This window comes from Puma concolor, chromosome D1 (genome assembly GCF_028749965.1).
Source record: "Puma concolor isolate L17-30 chromosome D1, mPumCon1.1.hap2, whole genome shotgun sequence".
Classification (NCBI taxonomy): Eukaryota; Metazoa; Chordata; class Mammalia; order Carnivora; family Felidae; genus Puma; species Puma concolor.
In genome coordinates this window covers 13,573,318-13,599,470 of record NC_141676.1, presented here as the reverse complement: position 1 = coordinate 13,599,470, position 26,153 = coordinate 13,573,318, and the positions used below count along the sequence as shown (strand labels likewise).

Below are 26,153 nucleotides of genomic sequence, written 5' to 3'. Positions count from 1 at the left end.
AAGGTACCACCTCTCATTTTCCCTGGGCCTTGGGTCTGGATCCATCGTGGTCTGATTATCTGCTCAAGGTCTCACAAAGCTGAAATCAACATGTTGGCAGGGCCTGGCTTCTTTCTGGAGGTTGTGGGGAAGACTCATTTCCAAGCTCACTGGTGTGTTTGAGGAAATTCAGTCCTTGTGGTTGTAGGGCTGTGGTGCCTGGTTCCCCAGGAGCTGTCAGCCAGGTGCCTCTCTCAGCTCCTTAGGTCTTCCTGCTTTCCTTTTGTGGTCCCTCCAGCTTCAGACTAGCAGGGACTTGTCTAGCCCTTCCCATATTTCCAGCCTCTCTGACTCTTCTGCTCTCAGCTGGAGAAAGCTTGGGACCCACCAGCTCATCTAGGTTCATGTCTCTTTGAAGGTTAACTGTGCCTCATAGTGTAACATAATCATATGAGTGGTATTTCATCATATGCAGATTCCTGGGATCAGGGCAAAGATTAGGGATCTTAACAGGACCATTTTAGGAATTCTGCCACCCACCCTCATACTCACAGAATAAACATTATGCTAAAGAACAGTAGTCTGTAAGGGGTAGAATTGACATTTGAGGTTGTTCTTGCTAATTTGTGGTGTGTGTGTGTGTGTGTGTGTGTGTGTGTGTGTGTGTGTGTGTGTATTTTCCTTCCTGAGCATGCAGTTGTGTTATTTTTACTTTTATGCTAATATAAATTTTAAATTTATGCTAATATAATTTTTGAAGCACTCATTAATACAGAATATTTATTTCATAATAGTAATGCTATTTCATCCATTTGGTGAGGATTTGCTATATCATACACACTGTGGTAAAGGTTTTATTAACATCTCAGTGAATATTTTAGTCCTCATTTGTGGTTGGTTTCTTAGGTCCTCATTAGAGCTGGAGAAACTGGGGCATCAGAAAGCTTTAGCACATGTTTTAGGTAAGAGATCTTCTGAATAGAACAGGTGGTTTTTAACTATACTTGTGTCCTCCAAAGTCTGAGTCATTTCATGTAGACAGAGTAATGTCATTCAGTAGGATAGGAGGTTTGTATTTTTCCCTCAAAATTTTTCATACATTTATTGTTCCAGACAAAATGAAGACAAAATGATTTAGAAAATATTCTTGAATAATATTCTGATAATATTTTGTAAAACTATGCAATAAAAGGAATAGAATCTTGCCAGTTGGAACAATATGGATGAAGTTACAGAGTATAATGCTAAATGAAGTCAGTCAGAGAAAGACAAATGTGGGGAATAAGCTTTGGAATTCCCTGAGCCTGCACTGATGGGTTAACAAGGCATAAAGAATTAGAAAGCCATAGGATGCTCACACCCAAGTTTGGGTAAACAAGAATAGGTGAATAGGTATAGAGAGGGCAGGGCAAAGGCCCCAGTGTAGAGACAGCAGGCAAGACCCCAATATAGTACAAAGGTATATGAGGTAAACAAGATTAGGTATTCAAGGCAGATATCCCACCTGTCCCCCCCCCCCCCAGCTTAGTACAATAACAGAAAGCTGCTTTCACAGGAAGGAAGGACCAAAGTAGGTAAACAGGTAAATAGGCTATAGACTGCTGCTGGGGAAGTTGCCCAGAATGGAGCTAATTAACAACAGAAAGGTGCCTTGTTGACCCTGAGGTGGCAAGCTCTGTCTTTCTTGTCCCTTAGGCCAGTTTAGGTAAACAGAGGTAAACAACCTGCTATAAACAACCTTCCACCCAGTGCCAGGGTTTTGTTTTATATTAACCCAAACCCCTAGCGCTGCATATTTTCAAAACCTCCATTCCATCACCCCCCTGAGTTAGTGTTCACAGTTTTATTGTCTCTTTGTGCACATCCATCACCTTGTTTGTAAGCCTTCTGATCCTAATAAAAATGGAGCAAGTACCTTTAATCGGGACTCTTGTCTTCTCCCAGACATTAGCCATCTCTCACATTTTAATCCTGTGTCCTGCTTTCTTGCTGGACAAGAAAGAACTCTAGACCCAGAGTCTACGACAGACAAATAGCATATGATTTCACTTATATGTGGAATTTAAGAGACAGAAGAAAGGGGCACATGAAAAAAGAGAAAGAGAGAGAGAGACAAACCAAGAAACAGACTTTTAACTATAGAGAACACAATGATGGTTATTGGAGGGTAAGTTGGTTGGGGGATGGGTGGAATAGGTGATGGAGATTAAGGAGTGCACTGTGATGAGCATCGGAAATTGTATGGAAGTGTAGAATCGCTATATTGCACATTTAAAACTAATATTACACTGCATGCTAACTGCAATTTACTTATTTATTTATTTACTTATTTATTTATTTATATTTCTTTTTTTGTTGATTCTTTTTGTTTTTTTTTAATTTTATTTTTAATTTTATTTTTAATTTACATCCAAATTAGCATATAGTGCAACACTGATTTCAGGAGTAGATTCCTTAGTGCCTCTTACCCATTTAGCCATCCCCCCTCCCACAACCCCTCCAGTAACCCTCTGTTTGTTCTCCATATTTATGAGTCTCTCATGATTTGTCGCCCTCCCTGTTTTTATATTCTTTTGGCTTCCCTTCCCTTGTGTTCATCTGTTTTGTCTCTTAAAGTCCTCATATGAGTGAAGTCATAGGATTTTTGTCTTTCTCTGACTAATTTCACTTAGCATAATACCCTCCAGTTCCATCCGTGTAGTTGCAGATGGCAAGATTTCATTCTTTTTGATTGCCGAGGAATACTCCATTATAGATATATATACCACATCTTCTTTATCCACTCATCTATTGATGGACATTTGGGCTCTCCATACTTTGGCTATTGTTGATAGTGCTGCTATAAACATGGGGGTGCATGTGTCCCTTCAAAACAGCACACCTGTATCCCTTGGATAAATTCCTAGTGGTACAATTGCTGGGTTGTAGGGTAGTTCTATTTTTAGTTTTTCGAGGAACCTCCATACTGTTTTCCAGAGTAGCTGCACCAGCTTGCATTCCCACCAACAATGAAAAAGAGATCCTCTTTCTCCGAATCCTCGCCAACATCTGTTGTTGACTGAGTTGTTAATGTTAGCCATTCTGACAGGTATAAGGTGGTATCTCATTGTGGTTTTGATTTGTATTTCCCTGATGATGAGTGATGTTGATCATTTTTTCATGTGTCAGTTGGCCATCTGGGTGTCTTCCTTGGAGAAGTGTCTATTCATGTTTTTTGCCCATTTCTTCACTAGATTCTTTGTTTTTTGGGTGTTGAGTTTGATAAGTTCTTTATAGATTTTGGATACTAACCCTTTATCTAATATGTCGTTTGCAAATATCTTCTCCCATTCTGTCGGTTGCCTTTTAGTTTTGCTGATTGTTTCCTTTGCTGTGCAGAAGCTTTTTATTTTGATGAGGTCCCAATAGTTCATTTTTGCTTTTGTTTCCCTTGCCTCCAGAGACGTGTTGAGTAAGAAGTTGCTGCGGGCAAGATCAAAGAGGTTTTTGCCTGCTTTCTCCTCGAGGATTTTGATGGCTTCCTGTCTTACATTGAGGTCTTTCATCCATTTTGAGTTTATTTTTGTGGATGGTGTAAGAAAGTGGTGCAGGTTCATTCTTCCGCATGTCGCTGTCCAGTTTTCCCAGCACCACTTGCTGAAGAGACTGTCTTTATTCCATTGGATATTCTTTCCTGCTTTGTCAAAGATTAGTTGCTCATACATTTGTGGGTCCATTTCTGGGTTATCCATTCTGTTCCATTGATGTGAGTGTCTGTTCTTGTGCCAGTACCATACTGTCATGATGATTACAGCTTTGTAGCATAGCTTGAAGTCTGGGATTGTGATCCCTCCTGCTTTGCTTTTCTTTTTCAAGATCGCTTTGGCTATTCGGGGTCTTTTCTGGCTCCTTACAAATTTTAGGATTATTTGTTCTAGCTCTGTGAAGAATGCTGGTGTTATTTTGATAGGGATTGCATTGAATATGAAGATTGCTTTGGGTAGTATCGACATTTTAACAATATTTATTCTTCCTATCCAGTAGCATGGAATCTTTTTCCATTTTTTTGTATCTTCTTCAATTTCTTTCCTAAGCTTTCTATAGTTTTCAGTGTATAGATTTGTCACCTCTTTGGTTAGATTTATTCCTAGGTATTTTATGGTTTTTGGTGCAATTGTAAATGGGATCGATTCCTTGATTTCTCTGTTTCTACGTTGTTGGTGTATAGGAATGCAACCAATTTCTGTGCGTTGATTTTATATCCTGAGACTCTGCTGAATTCATGAATCAGTTCTAGCAGTTTTTTGGTGGAATCTTTGGGGTTTTCCATATAGAATATCACGCCATCTGCAAAGAGTGAAAGTGTGACCTCCTCCTGGCTGATTTGGATGCCTTTTATTTCTTTGTGTTGTCTGACTGCAGAGGCTAAGACTTCAAATACAATGTTGAATGACAGTGATGAGAATGGACATCCCTGTCTCATTCCTGACGTTAGGAAAAGCACTCAGTTTTTCCCCATTGAGGATGATATTAGTGTTGGGTCGTTCATAGATGGCTTTTATGATCTCGAGGTATGTTCCTTATATCCCTACTTTCTTGAAGGTTATTATCAAGAAAGGATGCTGTATTTTGTCAAATGCTTTCTCTGCATCTATTGAGAGGATCATATGATTCGTGTCCTTTCTTTTATTGATGTGATGAATCACGCTAATTGTTTTTGCAGATATTGAACCAGCCCTGCATCCCAGGTATAAATCCCACTTGGTCGTGGTGAATAATTTATTTAATGTATTGTTGGAGCCGACTGGCTAATATCTTGTTGAGGATTTTTGCATCCATGTCCATTAGGGAAATTGGTCTATAGTTCTCTTTTTTCGTGGGGTCTCAGTCTGGTTTTGGAATCAAGGTAATGCTGGCTTCATAGAAAGAGTTTGGAAGTTTTCCTTCCATTTCTATTTTTTTGGAACAGTTTCAAGAGAATAGGTGTTAACTCTTTCTTAAATGTTTGGTAGAATTCCCCTAGAAAGCCATCTGGCCCTGGACTCTTGTTTTTTGGCAGATTTTTGATTACTAAGTCGATTTCCTTACTGGTTATGGGTCTGCTCAAATTTTCTATTTCTTCCTGTTTCAGTTTTGGTAATGTATATGTTTCTAGGAATTTGTCCACTTTTTCCAGATTGCCCATTTTATTGGCATATAATTTCTCATAATATTCTCTTATTATTGTTTTTATTTCTGCTGTGCTGGTTGTGATCTCTCCTCTTTCATTCTTGATTTTATTTATTTGAGTCCTTTCCTTTTTCTTTTTGATCAAACTGGCTAGTGGTTTATCAATTTTGTTAATTCTTTCAATGAGCAAGCTTCTGGTTTCATTGATTGGTTCTACTGTTTTTTTGGTTTTGATAGCATTAATTTTTGCTCTCATCTTTGTTATTTCCAGTCTTCTGCTGGTTTTGGGTTTTATTTGCTGTTCTTTTTCCCAGCTCCTTAAGGGGCAAGGTTAGGTTGTGTATCTGAGGTCTTTTTTCCTGGATTGCTATATACTTTCCTCTTATGACCACCTTTGCTGTGTCCCAGAGGTTTTGGGTTGTGGTGTTATCATTTTCATTGACCTCCATATACTTTTTAATTTCCTCTTTAATTTCTTGATTAGCCCATTCATTCTTTGGTACGACATTCTTCAGTCTCCAAGTGTTTGTTACCTTTCCAATTTTTTTCTTGTGGTTGATTTGAGTTTTATAGCGTTGTGGTCTGAAAATATGCACGGTATGATCTCGATCTTTTTGTACTTACTTAGGGCTGGTTTGTGTCCCAGTATATGGTCTATTCTGGAGAACGTTCCATGTGCACTGGAGAATGTATATTCTGCTGCTTTAGGATGAAATGTTCTGAATATATGTGTTAAGTCCATCTGGTCCAGTGTGTCATTCAAAGCCATTGTTTCCTTGTGGATTTTTTGATTAGATGATCTGTCCATTGCTGTGAGTGGGATGTTGAAGTCTCCTACTATTAAGGTATTACTATCAATGAGTTTCTTTATGTTTGTGACTAATAGATTTATATATTTGGGTGCTCTCACATTTGGCGCATAAATGTTTACAATTGTTAGGTCTTCTTGGTGGATAGACCCATTGATTATGATATAATGCCCTTCTGCATCCCTTGATACAGTCCTTATTTTAAAGTCTAGATTGTCTGATATAAGTGTGGCTACTTTGGCTTTCTTTTGTTGACCATTAGCATGATAGATGGTTCTCCATCCCCTTATTTTCAATCTGAAGGTGTCTTTAGGTCTAAAGTGGTTCTCTTGTAAACAGCATATCGAAGGATATTGTTTTCTTATCCATTCTGTTAACTATGTCTATGTATTTTCTGGGAAAATTTTGATCTCTCCTTCTATTTTGAATGACAGCCTTTCTGGATAAAGAATTCTTGGCTGCATATTTTTCTGATTCAGCTCATTGAATATATCCTGCCACTGCTTTCTGGCCTGCCAAGTTTCTGTGGATAGGTCTGCTGCAAACCTGATCTGTCTTGCCTTGTAGGTAGGGACTTTTTCCCCTTGCTGCTTTCATGATTCTCTCCTTTCCTGAGTATTTTGTGAATTTGACTATAATATGCCTTGTTTATGGCCGGTTTTTGTTGAATCTAATGGGGGACCTTTGTGCTTCCTGGGTTTTGATGCCTGTGTCTTTCCCCAGGTTAGGAAACTTTTCTGTTATGATTTGCTCACATAACCCTTCTACCCCTATTTCCTCTCTTCCTCTTCTGGGACTCTTATGATTCTGATGTTGTTCCTTTCTAATGAGTCACTGATTTCTCTAATTCTTAAATTTTGCTCTTTTGCCTTAATCTCTCTTTTTTTCTGCTTCATTATTTTCTATGAGTTTGTCCTCTATATCACTGATTCTCTGTTCTGTCTCATCCATCCTTGCCACCACTGCATCCATCCATGATTGCAGCTCAGTTATAGCATTTTAATTTCATTCTGGCTATTTTTTTACTTCTTTTATCTCTGCAGAAGGGAGTCTAATCCAGTTTTGACTCCAGCTAGTATTCTTATTATCATGATTCTAAATTTTGTTTCAGACATCTTGCTTGTATCTGTGTTGGTTAAATCCCTGGCTGTCATTTCTTCATGCTCTTTTTTGGGGAGTGAATGCCTTCGTCTTGTCATTTTGAAGGAAGAAAAGGAATTAATGAGGTAAAAAATTAAAATGACAAAATATTAAAATTAAAGAAATATTAAAATTAAAAAATTAAAAACACACATACACACAAAAATCAAATAAATCATGCTAAATTCTATGTGTGTTTTGTCTCAGTGTTGAAAGTAATTTGACAGATTAGAGAAAAAGAAAAAATAAAGAAAAAAAGGGGGGAAGAAAAAAAATTAAAAAATTAAAAAAAGGAAATCGTTTGAGAATTTGAAGAATGAATACACTGAAGTAGATGAAAATGAGATCATGGGAGTAAAATGGAATTTGAAAAAATATATGAAAAAGTAAATAATAAGGTAGAAAAATTAAAGAAAATTTAAAAAATTAAAAATAAATATGAATATTTTCTTTTTCTGTATTCAAGAAAAGAAACAAAAGAGAGAAAATAGATTTAAAAAAAGAAAAAAAAGGAAATTGTTTGAAAATTTGAAAAAGTGATTACACTGTAGTAGACTAAAATAAAGTGATGGAAGTAAATAGAATTTGAAAAAATTTACATAAAACAAAAAATATCATTAAAAAATTAAAGAAAAATATTTTTAATATAAATTGAAATTAAAAATTAAGTTTTTCTCATTCTGCATTCAAGAAAAAGAAAGGAAACAAAAAAGAAAAAAAGAAGAGAAAAAAAGAAAAAAAGGAAATTGTGTGAAAATTTGAAAAGGTGAATACACTGAAGTAGATTAAAATAAAATGATGGAAGTAAAGTAGAATTTGAAAATTTTACACAAAAGTAAAAATATGGTAATAAAAATTAAAGAAAAATATTTTTAATAAAAATTGAAAATAAAAATGAGGTTTTTCTCTTTCTGTATTCAAGAAAAAGAAAAGAAGTGTAAAAGAGAAAAAAAGGGAAGAAGAAAATTGAATAGATGGACCTGCTAACAGATTGAAGTAGGACTGAAATTATTTCATTTTCCCCTAGAAGTCAGTCTATGTAGCACTTTATAGTCCATAAACTAAGCCGGCAGTGAGACTTGTGTTCTTGAAAGTGAAGTTGGCCCAGGTGGGCGGAGCTCAGTGTAATGGCTCCACTCTCCACTAGATGTCGCTGCTAGACTACTGGGGCAGATTGTTGCCACGCTTGTAGATGCGTATACACATGCGCGGGAGTGGTGAAAATGGCACCACCCAGCTACCCATTCTGTTTTCCCGGATCAGCAATCACGTACCTGTCCTCTGTCTTCAGCTTTTGTCCACTCCCCGCTTTTTCACTCTCCATGACCAGGCCCCAGGCAGTACCTTCTCCCAAGTTTTGTCTCAGATGTGGCTGTTTTCTCTGGCCCCTTATTTCTGAAGGACTGCGGCTTTGACCCGTTCTGCCCCTGTGTTAGAGGGTCTCACCGAACAATGGCTGAATGAGCCATGGCCAAATTTTGGCTGCAGCCAGGAACACTTGCTGGACCCTGCTGCTGCCGGTGTCCCGAAACTACGGCCAGATGCCAGCCTGCCCCAGAAAAAGTTCATGAGATAATGTAGCAGCAGCGTTTGAGGGATTATGGAAAATCAAAACACACATCTGGCACCAGGCTTTACCCTTAATGACCTTGTTCCAGCACTAGCAAATGTGGCCATTTTCTGGGGTCTGCTGGGACCAGGTGGCTTCAACAGTCTCAACGGAATGTCTTTCCAGCAGTGGAACTGCTTTTCTCCCTGTGGCCTGAGAACCTCCCGGACCCCATTCTGCTCCTGGGGATTTGCCCTTCCTACCAGAGCACCACCAGGTATTGAGCTGTGGAGTTGCAGACTGCTCTCCCCTTGTTTACAGTCTTAATGGAATTTAAACCCTCTCCTTTCTCCTTGTTCCTTTCTCCCTTTTTATTTTATTCACTGCAGCTGTTTCCAATTTTCCACTTTCTCTCCAGCTGCTTTTGGAGAGAGGTGATTTTCTGTATTCTCTCCCTCACCCCCCCACCCCATCTCCGTCCTCTCTCCATTCACTAAAGCACCTCCCTTCCTGTACCTTCTCACTCCCCAAGTTCATTTCTTCGTGCTGCATACCTGCTGAATTCTGTAGTTCAGGTTGTGCAGATTGTTGTGTTAATCCTCCAGTCAGTTTTCTAGGTGTGTAGGATGGCTTACTTTTGGTCTGGCTATATTGCATGGATGTGAGACACACAAAAAACTTCCATGCTATTCTGCCATCTTGGCTCTTCCCTCTATCATTTCTTGAAAGTGCACTCTAACTGAAATTTAAATAAAAACTTAAAGATAACACAAAATATGGAAGGAAATACAAAAAGAAAAAAGAAAAAAAAGCTATAGTGAAATGTCATCTTGGGCTTGCTAGAAGGCTTGAAAAAGTCAATATTTAAGAAATATTTGTGAGGATATAAAGCAAAGGAAACTCTTATATTATTGATGGGAATGTGCATTTGTGCAGTCATCTTGGGAAACAATATGCAGGTTCCTCAAAAAATGACAAATAGAACTACCATATTTTCTGGCAATCCCACTTCTGAGTGTTTATTCAAAAGAATTGTAATAAGATCTCAAAACAATACCTATACTCTCGTGTTTATTGCAGTGTGATTCAAAATAACCAAGATAAGGGAACAAAATAAATGTCCATTGAAAGATAAAAATAAAAGAATTCTGTTTAAAGGACCATAGGTTATCAGTTTTTCCAAGTCTTGCAGTACACTTTGGGAAGACAGTTTTTGCAGACTGGTTCTAATAAATATGTTTTGTGAATTTTAGTGTATTTTTCTTTGGAAATGCAGGTACACTTTGAGTGGCTTGGTTGCCTGACAACAGGTTTCTCCCTACATAAGTAGCATCCTCATATACATGATGACTCAGAACATACAAGTATACACCTATAACTGACTTTGATAATGCCTGTTAAATCCTAAAATATGATAGTTGCCCTACCAACGTGTGGTAAGCAAAGGAAATAATGGAAAAACAGAATGATATACTATGGTGTCATTTCTAAGTACTACGTGGAAAACAAGTGGAGTATTACCGCATTTCACAACACACACTAATGAACTCCTGCTGGCCTGGAGATCAGATGTGAAAGGCAAGGAAGTAAAACAAACAGAAGATAATTACATGTATTTATGTGCATATGTATATTATTCAATTCAGATGCATTTTTAAATCTGCATATAAGCCATAAACTATGCAAAGAAACATGGCCAGAGTTGATAATTGAGCCTATGTCTGTCAAGCTATAGCATTCATGGAATAAAACAATATAGTTTTGACTATATATTTATTGTTCATTCAATCACCAAACATACATTGAACACAGATTACGTGCCAGGCTGGGGCATCAAGCATTAAGTGATGACCATGAACATCCTTTTTCATTAATCTCATCTACAGGGAGAGCCTGACACAGAACCTGAACTCGCAAACCACAAGATCATGACCTTGAGCCGAAGTCAGATGCTTAACCAACTGAGCCACCCAGGCACCCCAGTAGGGTCTGTTACTATTTTGCTGGGCCCTTTCTTCATTTATGATCCAAATAGTGACCTCTGGACTCCTTAGAAAGCCGTACTATAAAAATAATTTCTTTCATCTTTCTCAATCCCTACTTTCTTTAAAGAGGCTTTTATTTTTTTATTACCCTGGCTAAAATATTCTGTTACATTCTCTCTTGGTTCCTTGATTATCTTTATCACCGAAATAACCATGGGTATATAACCATTTTTAATCTCTTTGTTTGTCTTTCAACTGCACTAGCCTGACCTCCAGGAGGACTTTGCCTCTCAATGTGAACAGTACCCAGTAAAGTGTCAGGCACATGAGAGGCACATGTAAAAATTTGTTGAATTAATTATTGATTGTAACATTCTTTGACTCCCATTTCCTATTTATTAAATAGCATCTTGACCCATGTCATAACCCAACACAGACACAAAAACTGGCAGAAATCGTGATGAAAACAATAAAGACAAGCCAAAATATTCTAAGGTCTTAGAGGCAATTGACCTCCTTCAAAGTCAGTGGACTAAAATTAAATGCTTTTTTAAAGGTTTTATTTATTTAAATTCAAGTTAGTTAACATACAGTGTAGTATTGGTTTTAGTAGTAGAACCCAGTGATTCATCATTTATAGAAAACACTCAGTGCTCATCCCAACAAATGCCCTCCTTAATGCCCATCATTAAGCTCATCCCTCTACCCACCTCATTTAGCTCATTTAGCTCATCCCTCATTTAGCTCGTCCCTCTATCCACCTCTCCTCCAGAAACCGTCAGTTTGTTCTTTGTATTTAAGAGTCTCTTATTGTTTGCCTCTGTCTCTCTTTTTATTTTTTCATCCCTTTCCCTTATGTTCATCTGTTTTGTTTCTTAAATTGCACATATGAGTAAAATCATATGATATTTGTCTTTCTCTGACAGACTTACTTTGCTTAGCATAATACACTCTAGTTCCATTCATGTTGTTGCAATATCTTCTTTACCACATCTTCTTTATACATTTATCAGTCGATGGATATTTGGGCTCCTTCCATACTTTGGCTATTGTCAATAATGCTGCTATAAACATTGGGGTACATGTGTCCCTTCAAAAGAGCACACCTGTACGCTTTGGATAAATTCCTAGTAGTACAATTGCTGGGTCATATGGTAGTTCTATCTTAATTTTTTGAGGAACCTCCATACTCTTTACCAGAGTGGCTACACCCCTTTGCATTCCTACCAACAGTGCAGAAGTGTTCCCCTTTCTCTGCATCATTGCCAACATCTGTTGTTTTGAGTTGTTAATTTGAGCCATATTAAATGCTTTTTTTAAAAAGGCCTTCAAGAGAGGACAGAGTGTGGATTTCAATGAGTCATAGGTTACACAAAACATGGTTTATCTGCTAATTTCTTGGATTTGTTGCTACATTCCAGAAAACAAAACACAGAAGTATGGTTGAAAGAGTATTGTACCTGGAAAAAATAAGAGTGTGACCCAAGTTATGAGGTCATGACATTGATTCTTCATGTGTGCCAGGCTGAACATCTGTAAAAATAGAATTCACCTCCTTCTTAGGACACAAAAATAAATAAATCACTAGAGCATAGCCAACACTTTATTAAAGACTTGCAATGCATTCTGAATTTTACATGCATAAGTGTAAATACAGTGACAAAATCTCAGCAAGGTATTATATGGGTAGAGAGGATCAGGGATGTAAAAGGCCCTTTGCAAATTGTCTACTCCAAACGTGAAGGTGGTATTAGAGAGTGCTATGGCTACATACTTCCTGAATAATTAACTTTTTCTCATTTTGTTGATACATAGTTGGCATATCACATTGTATTAGTCCCAGGTGTACAACATAATTGTTTGATATACATATATATTGCAAAATGATAACCACAATAAGTTTAGTTAACATAAATAACCTTATGTAGTTATTAATTTTTTTCTTGTGAAGAGAACTTTTAAGATCTGCTCTTTTAACAACTAACAAATGTATAGTATTTTTAACTATAGTCACCATGTTTATATTACATTCCCAAGACATATTTACCTTGCAAGTAGAAGTTTCTATCTTTAACCATAATATACTTGTTATTGGCTTTTGTTTAAAGAGTCAAGGCTAAGCTTCCAGAAAATTGGGGGATCTCAACACCTTGTGAGATAAACAGAAGTAGCATCAAGTCACTGATTATGATTCTAACATAATAATAATTTAACAGGACTTAGCAAAGAGCCTCTCATACCCTAGTCACAAGCACTGAGAATATTTTTTATTTTATTATGACAGAGGCAAGAGAAAGAAGACATGGGAAGGACAGAAAGAGAGGGAGAGAGAAAGAATCCCAAAAAGGCTCAGCACTACCAGTGCAGAGCCTGATGTAGGGCTTGAACACAAACCATGAGATCATGACCTGAGCCAAAACCAAGAGTTGGAGGCTGAACTGACCGAGCCACCCAGGCGCCCCAACACGGAACGTATTCTTAAAGCATTGGGGTTCAATAATCCATGTACTTCAGTTTAACATTTTAAAACTCATTTCTGTTCAATGACAAGTGAGAAAATTGTAATCTGAAGATATATCACTTCTCAATGACACACAGTAATAAAAAGTGAATCTCAACACAAAAGTAGGACTCCCATCACCCAGCCCATGCTCCTGCATCTTGTGTCTATATCACCTCTCAATCTGTAGTACAAATGGTATCTAGTTTACCTACTCAGAAGAAGATTCTTCTTCTCAAACGTCCTCCTGAATGAATCCTTGACCTCTGTGTTTCTCAGGCTGTAGATAAGGGGGTTCAACATGGGGATCACGGCTGTGTAGAACACAGAAACCACTTTATTGATGTCCAGGGAGAAACTAGAACTGGGGCGTACGTAGATAAAGAAGAGTGTCCCATACAGGATGGAGACAGCAGTCAGGTGTGACGAGCAGGTGGAGAAGGCTTTGCGCCTCCCCTCAGCAGAGCGGATCCTCAAGATAGTGACCACGATGTAAATGTAGGAAACCAGGATGATCACACCACTGAGCACTCCTAGAGCTCCAGCCAAGATGAAAAGTAAAACCTGATTGACCTGGGTGTCTGCACATGCCAGGGAGAGAACAGGAAGAAGGTCACAGAAGAAGTGATTGATGGTATTTGGACCACAGTAAGGCAGGCGAAAGGTGAACGTCGTGTGGGTCATGGTGCTCATAAGACCCATGGTATAAGGCCCTACCACCAGCTGCACACAGATTCTCCGGGACATAATGAGTGTATACAACAAGGGCTTACAGATGGCCATATACCTGTCATAAGCCATGGAGGCCAACAGGAAACACTCTGTCACTACAAACTGACCAAAAAACCAGATCTGGGCAGCACAACCCAAGAAAGAGATTACTTTTTTTTCCACAAAGATGTCTGTCAACATCCTGGGACCAATGACAGAAGAGGAGCAGACATCCACAAAGGACAAGTGGCTGAGAAAAAAGTACATGGGAGTGTGGAGCCGGGAATCCATCCAAATGAGGGTGATCATGCCCACATTTCCCAGAAGAGTGACCAGATAAACCAAGAGAAACATCACAAACAGAACAACCTGGTGCTGGAAGCAATTTGTTAAGCCCACAAATAAAAACTCAGTCACCAAAGTTTGATTTCTAAATTCCATTTCTCTGATTTAATCTGTAATGAGAGAAAGATTTTTCATTACAATTAATTTATAATTAAATTGTTTTTAAAAATGAATTTAACTTCTTTGGGGCACCTGGGTACCTGGTAGTTGGCTAAGTAGTTGGCTAAGTAGTTGGCTAAGCATCTGACTCCTAATTTTGGCTCAGGTCATGATTTCATGGTGCTTGGGTTTGAGCAGCTAGTCACGCTCCAAGCTGACAGCATGGACCCTCCTGGGACCCCCTCCCTCGCCTCTCTCTTGGCCCCTCCCTCACTCTTGGGCATGCACCCTCTCTCTCAAAATAAATCAATCAATGTAAGAAAATGAATTTAACTTCCAACATTTTTCAAGTTCATAGGGTAGACTGAGAGATCACACTCTTGACTTCTACCTCCAAATGGCCATCCTCAGTATCTGCTATCTGTGTGATACTAAACACTGAACCTCTCTCAGCACTTCAGTTTATTCCCGATCACAAGATTTTTGAAGAAAATCACAGACGTGTAGACCGAGATGTGACCTTTGGTGACCTTCTAAAGCAAGTCCTCTAACTGTGCCAGATCCCATTTTTTAAAATTCCTACATTGCACAGAGTATCCTTTAAGAAACATCTTACAGACAAAAAGCATTATGTGAATTTTTCTGAACTCGGGCAAATACCTTATCTACCCTAACTGTAGGTTCAGGGTATTAGAAATGTAACTTCTTTGCCAATTCCTTTAGACTCTAGATAAACAGTCAGTTGTGGTGTGTAAAAGACAGACTTGTGATTCCAAAAAGGAGGGCAAGCTCATACCTGGGAGGATGGCTTTGACCAGGGATTAAAATCTTCCACAGGATCTCCTTGGTGACACCTTACAAACAGCTACATTCCTCCAGTCACTGGTGGATGTACCCATTAATCTCATCAGAGTCCATCAAATTTGTTAGTTCATCAAAGAATAAACTAGTTCTTAAATATTGAGTGAGTGCTGTAACCAATTAAGTACTAGTAGGAGCTGGGAAAGAAAATCAATAATTTAGGGATGAAAAGGACACACATGAGCATTTATCCCAAAGAAATGAAAATTTATGCCCACACAAAAGCCTGTAAATTTTGTTGACACAAGCTCTATTCATAATGGCCAGATATCTGGAACAACGCAAATTCCTACCATGCATAAATGGTTAAACAATGTGGAATGTCCATACCAGGGCATACTATTCCGTAAGAAAGAGGAAAAAATATGATACAGATATAAGCTTGAATGGGTCTCAAGGTCATTACACTGAGTTGAAAAAAAGCCCATCTCAAAGTTCAGAACTCTATTTTTACATTATCTTCTCAGAATGGTAAAATTATAGAAAGGAAGAACAGGTTAGTAGTTGTCTGAGATTCGGAAAGGCAGGGAGGGTGAAGGTGCGACTGTAAAGGTGTACCACAGGGACATCCATGTAGAGATGGAAGAATTCCGTACCTTGATGGTTGAGTTGGTTAAACAAATCTCTCTCCACACGAAGTAAAATGGTATAGAGCAATCCACACATCACACCAATCTCCATTTCCTGTATTTGATGCTATGCTGTAGTTGGTAAGATGTAGCCATTGGGGAAACCTGGGTGAAGGGGATGGGAGCCTCTCTGTACTACCTTTGAAGCTGCTTATGAAAATTTATCTCAGAATAACACTCTTTTATAAAAGAAAAGGGGGGTGAATGAACGGGAAGTGAGAGAAACGTGAAGTAAGGGTAATACCCAAATAAAACGGGAAACTGAGGAAGACAGACGCACATTCTGGACGTTGAAATAATCATAATGATTACAACAGCACAATCACACAAAAATACCAATGGGCTGTGCAGCAGGAGAAGTATCCTCCTGTGCAGCAGGAGAAATCTAACATTTTTCCCTGGTAAGAAAGCTTGAAAGGGGTTTTGCTTAACAGGAAGTTGAATAACAGGAAGTAATGAAATGAAAACCCACTCCTGTTGTCCCAGAAGCAATGGAGCTTGGAAAGGAAAGGCCCGGAGGGGCAGAATTTAAGAATAGTCAGAAAAGCTATACTGTAGTTAGTGACATGTTTCCAGAAGTTAGTATTTTCTAAACATGTAAAGCCATTGCAGGTCATTTATGTGTGTATTTGCTATTTACTCAAAGAAGGTATAAACAAAGTGTTGTCAGTGCCACAGTAGATTTGGGTTATGAAAACATTTTATGAGGATGAAACTAGAATTTCCCCATCTATGATCTCAACCAACTCAAACTATCGTGTGAAAACAATAGTTTCTGACTGTCAAAATGCATATTGCTTTCTTTTTTCCAACCTTGCTTAATGCAAAAATTCTAGCATAGGGCCATCGTGATCCTAGATATGCGTGTGACTTAGGGTAAGAGCAGCATGGAATTCAGGTCAGCAGATTCAGTGGCTTGTTTTCTACTTCTAAAACTCCTTGTAGGGCAAGTGAAGAAATTAAAAGCCAAAGAGGCCAAGGCCTTTTCTTCGTTCCCATGAGCGTCCCATTAGCCATAAATCTTGCAGCACATTTCACTATCTCTATGCCAAACACAGAATTCAACCAACATGTTCATTCAAGTTAGGTCATTTAAAGCAAGAGACACGGGTGGAATATTTCACTTGCACCAAATTATTCTTCGTGGTAAGCTTAGAGATGATACTTTTCTAGACATCTAAAATCATTTGTTGGTATTTTTTGACACCTAGGCTCCTGAAAGCCATTTAGGAATTCACTGAGTGTACCTATCTGAAGAAACATCCCTACAGCCGTTGCCTGTTTATGTCATAGTAAGTTATGAAAGTAGCATTCCCTGACATAAAAATGAATTACCCTACAAACGTAGTAGACTGGTCATTCTTCTCAGCTTCTTCAGGTGTCTAGGAAGATAAACAATACAATGATACCATCTTGAAGCCTGGGCATTCCAATAGCGCTTTAAAACGGGGTTCATTGACTCCATTCTGCACAACACACCAGAGAGATTTTTCTAAAAGGCTGTGTGTAAATTGGAGCCAACTCCCTCAGGGAATCAAAAGCTCAGGAGATTGGGCCTATAGAGAAGATATTAAAGTTCTCTCAAGAGAACAGTACTGTGACTTGAATCCATTGTCATTGTACAAAATAAACCTACCTCTCCCTTTGAGACTACCCCCTCACACACTTCAAAATCCCGTTTTGAGCCTTCCCTGTTGCATAATGAGCACTGGCCCTTGGTGCTGTGCAGGTCGGAGAATCTAAAATAAAGCCTTGTCTCAGAAAGTTTGTAATCAGAAGGGGAGTCTGGGCACACAGCAGCACGAGGGACCCCGTGATGAGTCCATGAGTTACGAGGATGGTAGGATCATTGTGACCAGAGACGTTGAAAAGAGTCTCTTAGTTGTGACTAATCTCAAAGGGAAGGAAGCTATAGGCACATAAAAATAAGGTGGATTGGGGTGTTATGCAGCAAAGGAGAGCTATAACTTTGGACGGAATTTTTGAGAGACAAAAGCAGTCGACATTGGAGGTACAAAAGTTTCAAATACAAAGGTAGAACACTGGGTTTGGGATCAAACTTCATAAACACTTCATGAAGCAAAGCAGTTTGAATTTATATCTGTAAGCAGTAAGGAATCCTTCAAGGAACTTCAGAAAACAGGTGACATCTATTTATTCACACACACAGAAGAAGAGTTGCCACAGAACATCAGCCTTGTCACAGGAGAAGTTTACTATATGCAAGGCATTCTTCAAAGTGCTTTGAGAGTATTAACCCATTTAGTCCTCCTAAGAGTTCAATGGAGGGGATGAATAGAAAGATCTAGATTCTCTTACCTACCATCACCTCATGCAGTCCACTTGCTATTCTTGGAACAGGCAGAACAGGATTCTACCTCAGAATCTTCCTCTCTTTTCCTTCGGCTCCTGTTGTATTTTCCTCCAGGTATCTGTGCAATTTTCTTCAGATTTCTGCTCATCGTGGAGGCCACCTTTAATCATCCTTTGTAAAAGAGTACAGTTAACCACACCCCAACCCTCCTACACTTCCCCTCTTTATCTAGTTTATTTTTCTTCAATCAATTACCGTTACATACCATTGAATTTGTATTGCATCATAGCACTCTATCACAACAAGTATAAATTTTGTTTCGGTTTTCCACAATACACCTCCAGCTTCTGGAATAGTGCTTTAAGGAGTAAGTGTTCAATTAATATTTTTAAACAAATGAGGACATTAATAAGTGGACACATAATTTTAAGAATGTGGCTGCAGGAAGAGAAATTAGGAGATTAACTTCTTCTAGGTGTTGGGTAATGGGAACTTTCTGTGAGAATGGAAAGGAGTTAAATTATTTCTTTGAGAGACCATCCTAGGGAGATCAAACCTGAATGGATATGTTTGCAGCTGGATGAGAGAGAGAGATGAGCCAAGGTTCAATCCTAAGAGCCAGATTTGGGACAATGCTTATCTATCTTCCTTGGCCTCAACTGCCTAGCTGAACTTTGACTTCTTCCCTTATACACCTTCTGGGATTATTTTCCACCAAGATCATGACTGGCCTAAAAGACGACCAAAACTTGGTCTCACCGCACAGATCACTGGGCTTTAGAGATACAAGTCCATTTCTACTGTCTTTGGAAAAGACATGGGACACTAGTCTCACTGATATGATTAGTGGTATCTCTTCTCTCTATACCAGACTGGCAGTAGGAGACAATGTTACAGAAATACAGAGATAACTAATGTCCGTGGTGATAATAGGATCCCCAGACAGTAAAGACCAGTATGTAGCACTAAACTACCAGAAAGCAGGCAGAGACGATCTAACTAAAAGAACATAAATCTTTTATTCTCCCATCTTCTCTAGTATTTACTTGAATGCTTTACTATTTTCCTGCCATCCCAGTTATACTACAATAAGGAATTTACTGCCACATTTCTAATTGCTAATATGTTATCTTATGTTTTCTATCTAATAGGGTGATTCTCCATAGTTGTCTTTCCAATTGTCATGCCTGGTGTGAATTTCCTATACAAGAAAACTGAAAAATGGAATGTGAAGTGCTAAACATATCATGCATAAATTCCCAAACTACTCATCTATCTGTTTTTAGATATCCTTTTCTGTTATATTGGGGTTTTTTTTTCGGTTCTACTATCATGACAGCTAGTGTCATGGTAAGGAATTCATTTTTATGGGAGAGAGTATCTTCTCTCACTCTCTACACTTTGGTATTTCGTGCTTTGGCTATGTAAGGTTAACAAAATTTAATATATCTGAATTATGAGGTGTAGAACTCATGAAGCCATAGACAGTACAGTATGACAGCTGAGAACTCTGAGAATACCAGAGATTTCTGAGGTTAAATGACCATTTAAATGTATACATCACAACATATTGATGATAGACCAGATAATCTTGGAGGTTGACCCAGAACTTCCCCTCTTAGTTCCCCTGTTGTCATAGCAACGAAGGGGACAGAGGTGGAAGCAGATTGAACAAGGGGTTAAGAGGAAAATGCTGGATTATATTTTGGCTCCATATGAAACCCTTGTATTTATTCATTCAATTCATCAACACTTACTGATTACCCATGATGTAGCAAGCATGTTCCAGGTGCTTTGGATACATCAGTGAGAAAATCAGTTAAAAGGAAAAAAACAAACAAACCATTGATGTGATTAAATCCTCAACATCACAGCCATGAAAATATTTGGGGCTCCATGTATGTTGAATGTGCCAGTCCTCGTGTCAGCATTCACAAAAGCCTCTTCTGAAAATATGATCAACCTCCTACGAAACAGGACAACTAACTTCATCAACAATCACATGCGCTTGTTTGCGGCCTAGTCAAATTGCTGGATTAGATAAACATTGCATCACAGGTCCTCCCATCATGACATCTAAAATAGGCCCACTCCTCTTCCCTGAAAACCCATTATTTTTCTTTATAGACTTAAGGGTCTATAAATAAATTTGACATTGTACGTTTATTATCATTCCATGAACCATCAGAAGAAACAACCCATAAGTGTGACCCTGATGTGGAAGAAAGCAAAAGACTGAGTTTAAAACTCGATAAAAGTATTTTCCGGTCCTTCCTAGATTTAGCCAGCCTACAAATCCACAGGCACTAATGCAAATAGCCTTGGTATGCAAGTGATTTTTCTGAGAAGAGTGCCAGCCTCAAAGAAGAAGGGTCTCATGAAAAACATGAGAGAGTTGAAGTCTAATCATGGACCATTTAGTGAGAAAACTTTCTATTTTCAGGACATCAAAGGACCAAAAACAAAAACAAAAAACGGGCGGGGAGGGGGGATAAGATGGCGGAGTACTAGAAGGACCCTAGGCTTGCCTTATCCTTCAAACACAGGGAGATAAATATCAAATCATTCCGAATACCCAATAAATTGATCTGAGGTCTCAGAGAAAACTTCAAAAAGCAAAAACAAAAGAGTTTCCTCATAGGAAGATGCAAGATGCTGTAACCTTAAAAAGAAAAATAGAGCCAATGATTTGGGCTATTTGTGGAGGACTCAGTTTAGAAGTGAGATAGTTCCTCAAAAGTCAAGGGCAAAAAAACAAAAAAAACAAAAAAAAACAAAGAAAAGAAAATCAAGGGCAATCTACATCATGTCTCATACACCAATCTCATGAGAAAGATAAGAAAGGGAAAGGATGGGAACAGAGGGAAAAGAGGCAGAGGGAAAAGAGGAACAAATGTTGCTTGAGGAGACGAATGGCCATGGCTGGCCTTTGAAGAGTGGAAGAAAGGACAGACAACTTTAGTTTCAAAATCCCATGTAAGAGCAGAGTAGGCTGCTAGTACCACAGCAGCTAGAGCAGGGGAAATAAAAATCATCAGGAAAACACTCGACTATAAACTAGAAGCATTTTCACGCAGAGTAATCCTGGCGCGTGATCCTTCCCAGAGGAGTGATGAGGGTCCTCCGACAGCTTGGATTCAAAAGACATCAAAGGCACAGTCTTTCCCTTGTAACATGAATAAGGCCTGAGGATCTCATGGAAAACATGGTGACTGTGGTTGACAACACTGTATTGTATTAAGTGAAATGTGCCAAGAGAGTAGAACTTAAAGGTTCTCGCCACCCCCAAAAGACAACTATGTGAGGTGAGGTATGTGCGATTTAACTCGATGGGGAGAATCCCGTCACAGGGTATACGTATATCAAATCTTCCTTCTTACATTCTTTGCAATTTCAATATCTTACAATTATATTTGTCAATATGCCTCAATAAAGCTGGAAAACATTTAAAAGAGGTAAGACATCAGTGAGCAGAAAAAGAATGAGATGAAGTTGATACGGAAAGAAGTATGACCTTAAACCACACCTGGGTCCAGGTTGTTAAGAAAGATGATAATTAGGACTTAAAGTAACTACGTGCCTTATATTTGTTTTGTTCACTCGCTCACTTAACATGTTTTCTTGAGAACTTCCTATGTGTTAGGTGCTCTTATATGTATCATCGATTAATCTGTGTACAAACCACACATGACATTGGCCTCCTTGCAATTTCCCACCTAAGGCTTCAATGTATTGCTGTTAAAGGGTTATCGTTTCATTACACTTTTTTGCGCTCAGTTATTTTTAACAAAGATGTGTGATACTATAAGATACGGAGTTGTAAAGTCTCGCATTTGATATATTGAATCAAGGAATGGAAAGGGAGAACGAGTCCCTAGAAAGGAAAAGTGGAACAATGGGTGGTATCATTGCCAGGAAATTCTTTTCTTCTTTTCTTCCCAGTGCATAAAAAGATGGCATTCACAGGAGTTGGACATACTGTGTCCAATCACAGAACTTTAGACAAAAAAGTAATATAAATGACATTGAGTCTATTACCCTCAGTTTACAGATTAAGACATTGAGAACCAGAAATGGTATAGAATTTATCCTCTTTTAATCCTTGTTTTCTTTTTGAAATGCCACAGAAATTTATTTTAAATGGCACGGTTTTAGTCTAAAAATTATTTAGATCTGAAATAGAACTCCAGCAGGTCATGATTCTGTACACTCTGAAATAAGAATGATTAAAGTGTGACTACCAATTAATATCCAGGCACACACAAACTGAAGACTGTCGCATTACTAGGTTGTACACGGGAAACGAACCCAACGCTGCACGTTAACTTTTAATCCTCTTTCTAATGGGAAGAGTCAAGGTTCAAACTGACAACTCCTTAAGTCTAGTCCACGTCTTTCTTAGTACACGTTTGGCAATTCCACCTGAACATCGGTAAAAGCACCGTCCGAATTCCCTCCCCAGCAGAAAATTCTTCCTAACAAATGTCCCCCTAAAGGCCTCTTTTACATTCGTCTTCCTCAGGCAGTAAAGGAGCAGACTCAACATGGGCATCCATGTGGAATAGAATGCAAAATCGAATTTATTAGTGTACTGAGATGAACTTGAATGAGGAAGTATGCAAAGGAAGAAAAGTGTCCCACGCATGATGGCCAGAGCAGCCAAGCACGAGGAGCAGGTAGGGAAAACTTGCTGCCTGCATTTAACAGATTGGATATTCAGAAGGTTTGGACGATAAAAATACAGGAGGCCGGGATGATGAGAGCACACAGGATTCCTATGAATCCAGCCATCATGGGAAGAACCAACTTACTCTTCTGGGTAGCAGCACATGCCAGGGAGGGAAAAGGGGGAATGTCACAGAAAAGGTGGTTGACCACATTTGGACCACAGAAGCCTAAGCAAAAGTGAAGGTCTCATGGGCAATGGCACTTTGAGGACCCATGGCACCAGCTGCACACGGGCCCTTTGGCACATGATGACTGTATGCGGCAAGGGTTTGCAGATGGCTGCGTACCGTTCACATGCTTGGCGGCCACGAGGAAACAGGCTGTCACTACAAGCTGACCAAAAACCACATCAGTACAGCACAGCTCATAAAGGAGATGACTTTTCTCTCCCGAAAGGGATCACACCACATCGACGGAGCAGCGGAAGAAGAGGAGCATACACCCACAAAGGACAACGTTTCAAGGAAAAACTACATGGGTTTCTGGAGTCAGGAATCCATCCACATCAGGGTGACCGTCCCCAAGTTCCCACCCCACGTGGCAACATAAAGAACGCTAAGCAGAATAAATGCCAGCAAAGACCACCCCTAGGCATACACTTTTTAAAGTACAGAAAATCAAGAATAAAGAAAACAATCTTCAAAGAAGGCAGAATCAGAAAGACACATCACCTACAGAGGAACAAAGGATCACAGTTGATCTCTCAGAAACCGCACCTCCTACGATACTGGGACTAACTGGCGATTCTTTACAAAATAGGCAGAACCACTTAACGACTTCCGGGGTGAACAAACAAATGAACGGCAAAATGCACCTGCACTTGAATTTCTGTCCCTGCCCTCTAGGAAGAATCAGTTGGGAACATTTCCTACTAATAAAAACAAAACAAAAATCTATTTTAAGATGCACTGTGTTACAGCTATAAAGTCTAAGGGAAAAGAAGATGGTGCTGTAAGAGGACAATACACGGGCTCTAACTGACACTGTCTCTAATCATCCCTTAGGGTGAGTCCCCAGTGGAGGTAACACTGAAACGGTAGATGAAAAGCAAGTAGTTAATCCGTGTGAATATGGCAGGAAGAGAATTGTAGGCAGAATACAGGAGCAGATCAGAACAGCAATAACCAGAGCTAGAGGAAGACAGTTGGTTTGAATATATTTGCATACGCTTAGACAAGGACCTTACAGCAATTCAGGAAATTTATAATTATCACTTGCCTCCTGCTGTTCTCCTCCCAATCCCCGTTCAATAGCACCTGCATCACGAATGTTTACCAAGCAATTAGGACCAAAGAAAACACTTCAGCTCTCCTACTAGGCAATGCATATCTCAATAGGTGACAGATCTGACACCTGTCATATAATGAAGATGCAGGATAGAGTCATTTTAAGGCAAAGTGTGACCGGGAAGAAACTGTTGATCTTTCTAGATGAAAATACATTTCCCTTTGGCTCACCTAAGCCCAAGTTTTATCAAGTCTTAGTAAAATGGTGCTGGGAAATGTCACCAAACTGGCAACTAACAAATTATAATTTCTCTCTTGTTTATTTATTTTTGAGAGCGACAGAGACAGAACGTGAGTGGGTTGGGGCAGAGAGAGGGAGGCACAGAATCCGAAGCAGGCTCCAGGCTCCGAGCTGTCAGCACAGAGCCTGACGCGGGGCTCCATCTCACGAGCTGTGACATCATGACCTGAGCCGAAGTCGGACGCTCAACCGACCCAGCCACCCCGGCGCCCCAACAACTAACAAAGTCAACCATTCATAATCTGGGACCTAGCTCTCTTACATTTGGAAATCTGTGCTACAGAAATATAAATCTCAGATACACATGTGGCAACATCATTTGTAGGGAGAATAAAAGGAAACCAGCTGAAGGGGTATCACTAGGAGAAGCATACATTCTTTGTATGAAATGCTGTGCTACATAAACTATAAAATTTACCTGAATATTAATAATTAATTAACTTAGTAGTTTACTTTCCAAATTGCATCATTTGCATTGTGTCATTTTGAATTCAGCATTTTTTTTTTTATCATTTCAAAGTGCTTAATAAGGAGAAAACATACCACCTTGTATAAAAATGACAGATTCTGGGGTGAAGGGTGAGGGATGAGGGGAGATCCAGGTCCTCAGAGGGAAAAAGTGAGATGGGAGCAGAGAGTTGCTAAGAATCTCTCGCTTTTACCTAGTTTTTGACAAAGATTTCATTCACCAGTAGGTAAAAGTGTTTCATTAAACCAGAGAGTGTTAGGATGGAGAAACAGCTTTACCAGAAGTCATTGAGTCCATCTGCCTAAATCTATTTACTTATGGATATTTTCATTCATTCACTTATTCATGCCTTCAGTTTTGACACAGATGGCAGCTTTTCAAGAGTAAATTTTAGTTATGAAATTAAGCATATTTGTTGCAAAACAAGTCCGACAACTCAGACAAGCACGAAGCACCCCCACTCTCTGTGGCTCCTTTCAATGTCATGTTACTAAAGTAACCAATGTTAACAGCGTGGCCAGGGACTTTGCACAATTCTCTCTATGATCATGTCCATAGGCACACACCGATGTCTTTTACACATGAGGTAGGTTTTACCCCCACCTTTTTCACCTTTGTTTACGTGTTGGGGGTTGGTCAACGAGAAGATCTGACCTCTGGTTGATCTGTGATCTGGACCCTGGCAACTGGAGGCTCCTCTCCCAGACACTGTCCTTGGAACGTGCATTCTGCCGGCCTTCTCGGCTCCCAAAAGCTGCCCCAAGGACACAGCCTTGAGACAGTCATGTGTTCTTGGACGCTCTGGACGGCATGTGTGACTGCCTCTATCTAATCTTTCAAGATTGGGCGGGAGGCAGAAGGGCTATGGTCTTACTGCTGCGCCCAGGACAACCTCGCAAGTAAGTTCTCTTGTCTGTTCAACCTGCTCCCTACCATTCCGGAGTGGCCTGCTTCTCTCTTTGGTCTCTCCCTGCCTTTGGTGATGGGGGCCGGTTGCGGATTTCAGCGGAAGCTCCCCAGGAAGTTGCAAACCCACACAAACTGTGATCGGTTCTACAGATTAAGGTTTGACTTGATTTTTTTTCTTATCTATCAATGATTGTATCAGGACGTTTCCTCCGAACCAAAACATTAATATTTGATTTACTTTGTTTAATAATTAGCCACCCAACACTTCAAGGAGAGAATGTATGTTTCTCCTAATGATACAAATTGAGGTTGTTTCCTTCCCCCCCCCCTACAAATGATGTTGCAGCATTTATGTCTGGTGTTGATATTGCGACGGCACAGATTTCCAAATGTAAGACAGCCAGGTCAACGAGTATGTGAATTTTAACAGAAATCATCAAATTACTTTCTG

At 39.3% G+C, this 26,153-nt stretch overlaps 1 protein-coding gene across 1 annotated transcript; it reads right to left on the bottom strand.

The window, feature by feature from the left end:
- Nucleotides 1–12,195: 12,195 nt before the first annotated feature.
- On the bottom strand, nucleotides 12,196–18,288 carry LOC112865293 (olfactory receptor 5G25-like). Its single transcript, XM_086677397.1, has one exon. It carries the CDS (start codon nucleotides 14,260–14,262, stop codon nucleotides 13,318–13,320), a length of 945 nt encoding a protein of 314 aa, XP_086533523.1. The 5' UTR covers nucleotides 14,263–18,288; the 3' UTR covers nucleotides 12,196–13,317.
- Between the last annotated feature and the right edge of the window lie 7,865 nt (nucleotides 18,289–26,153).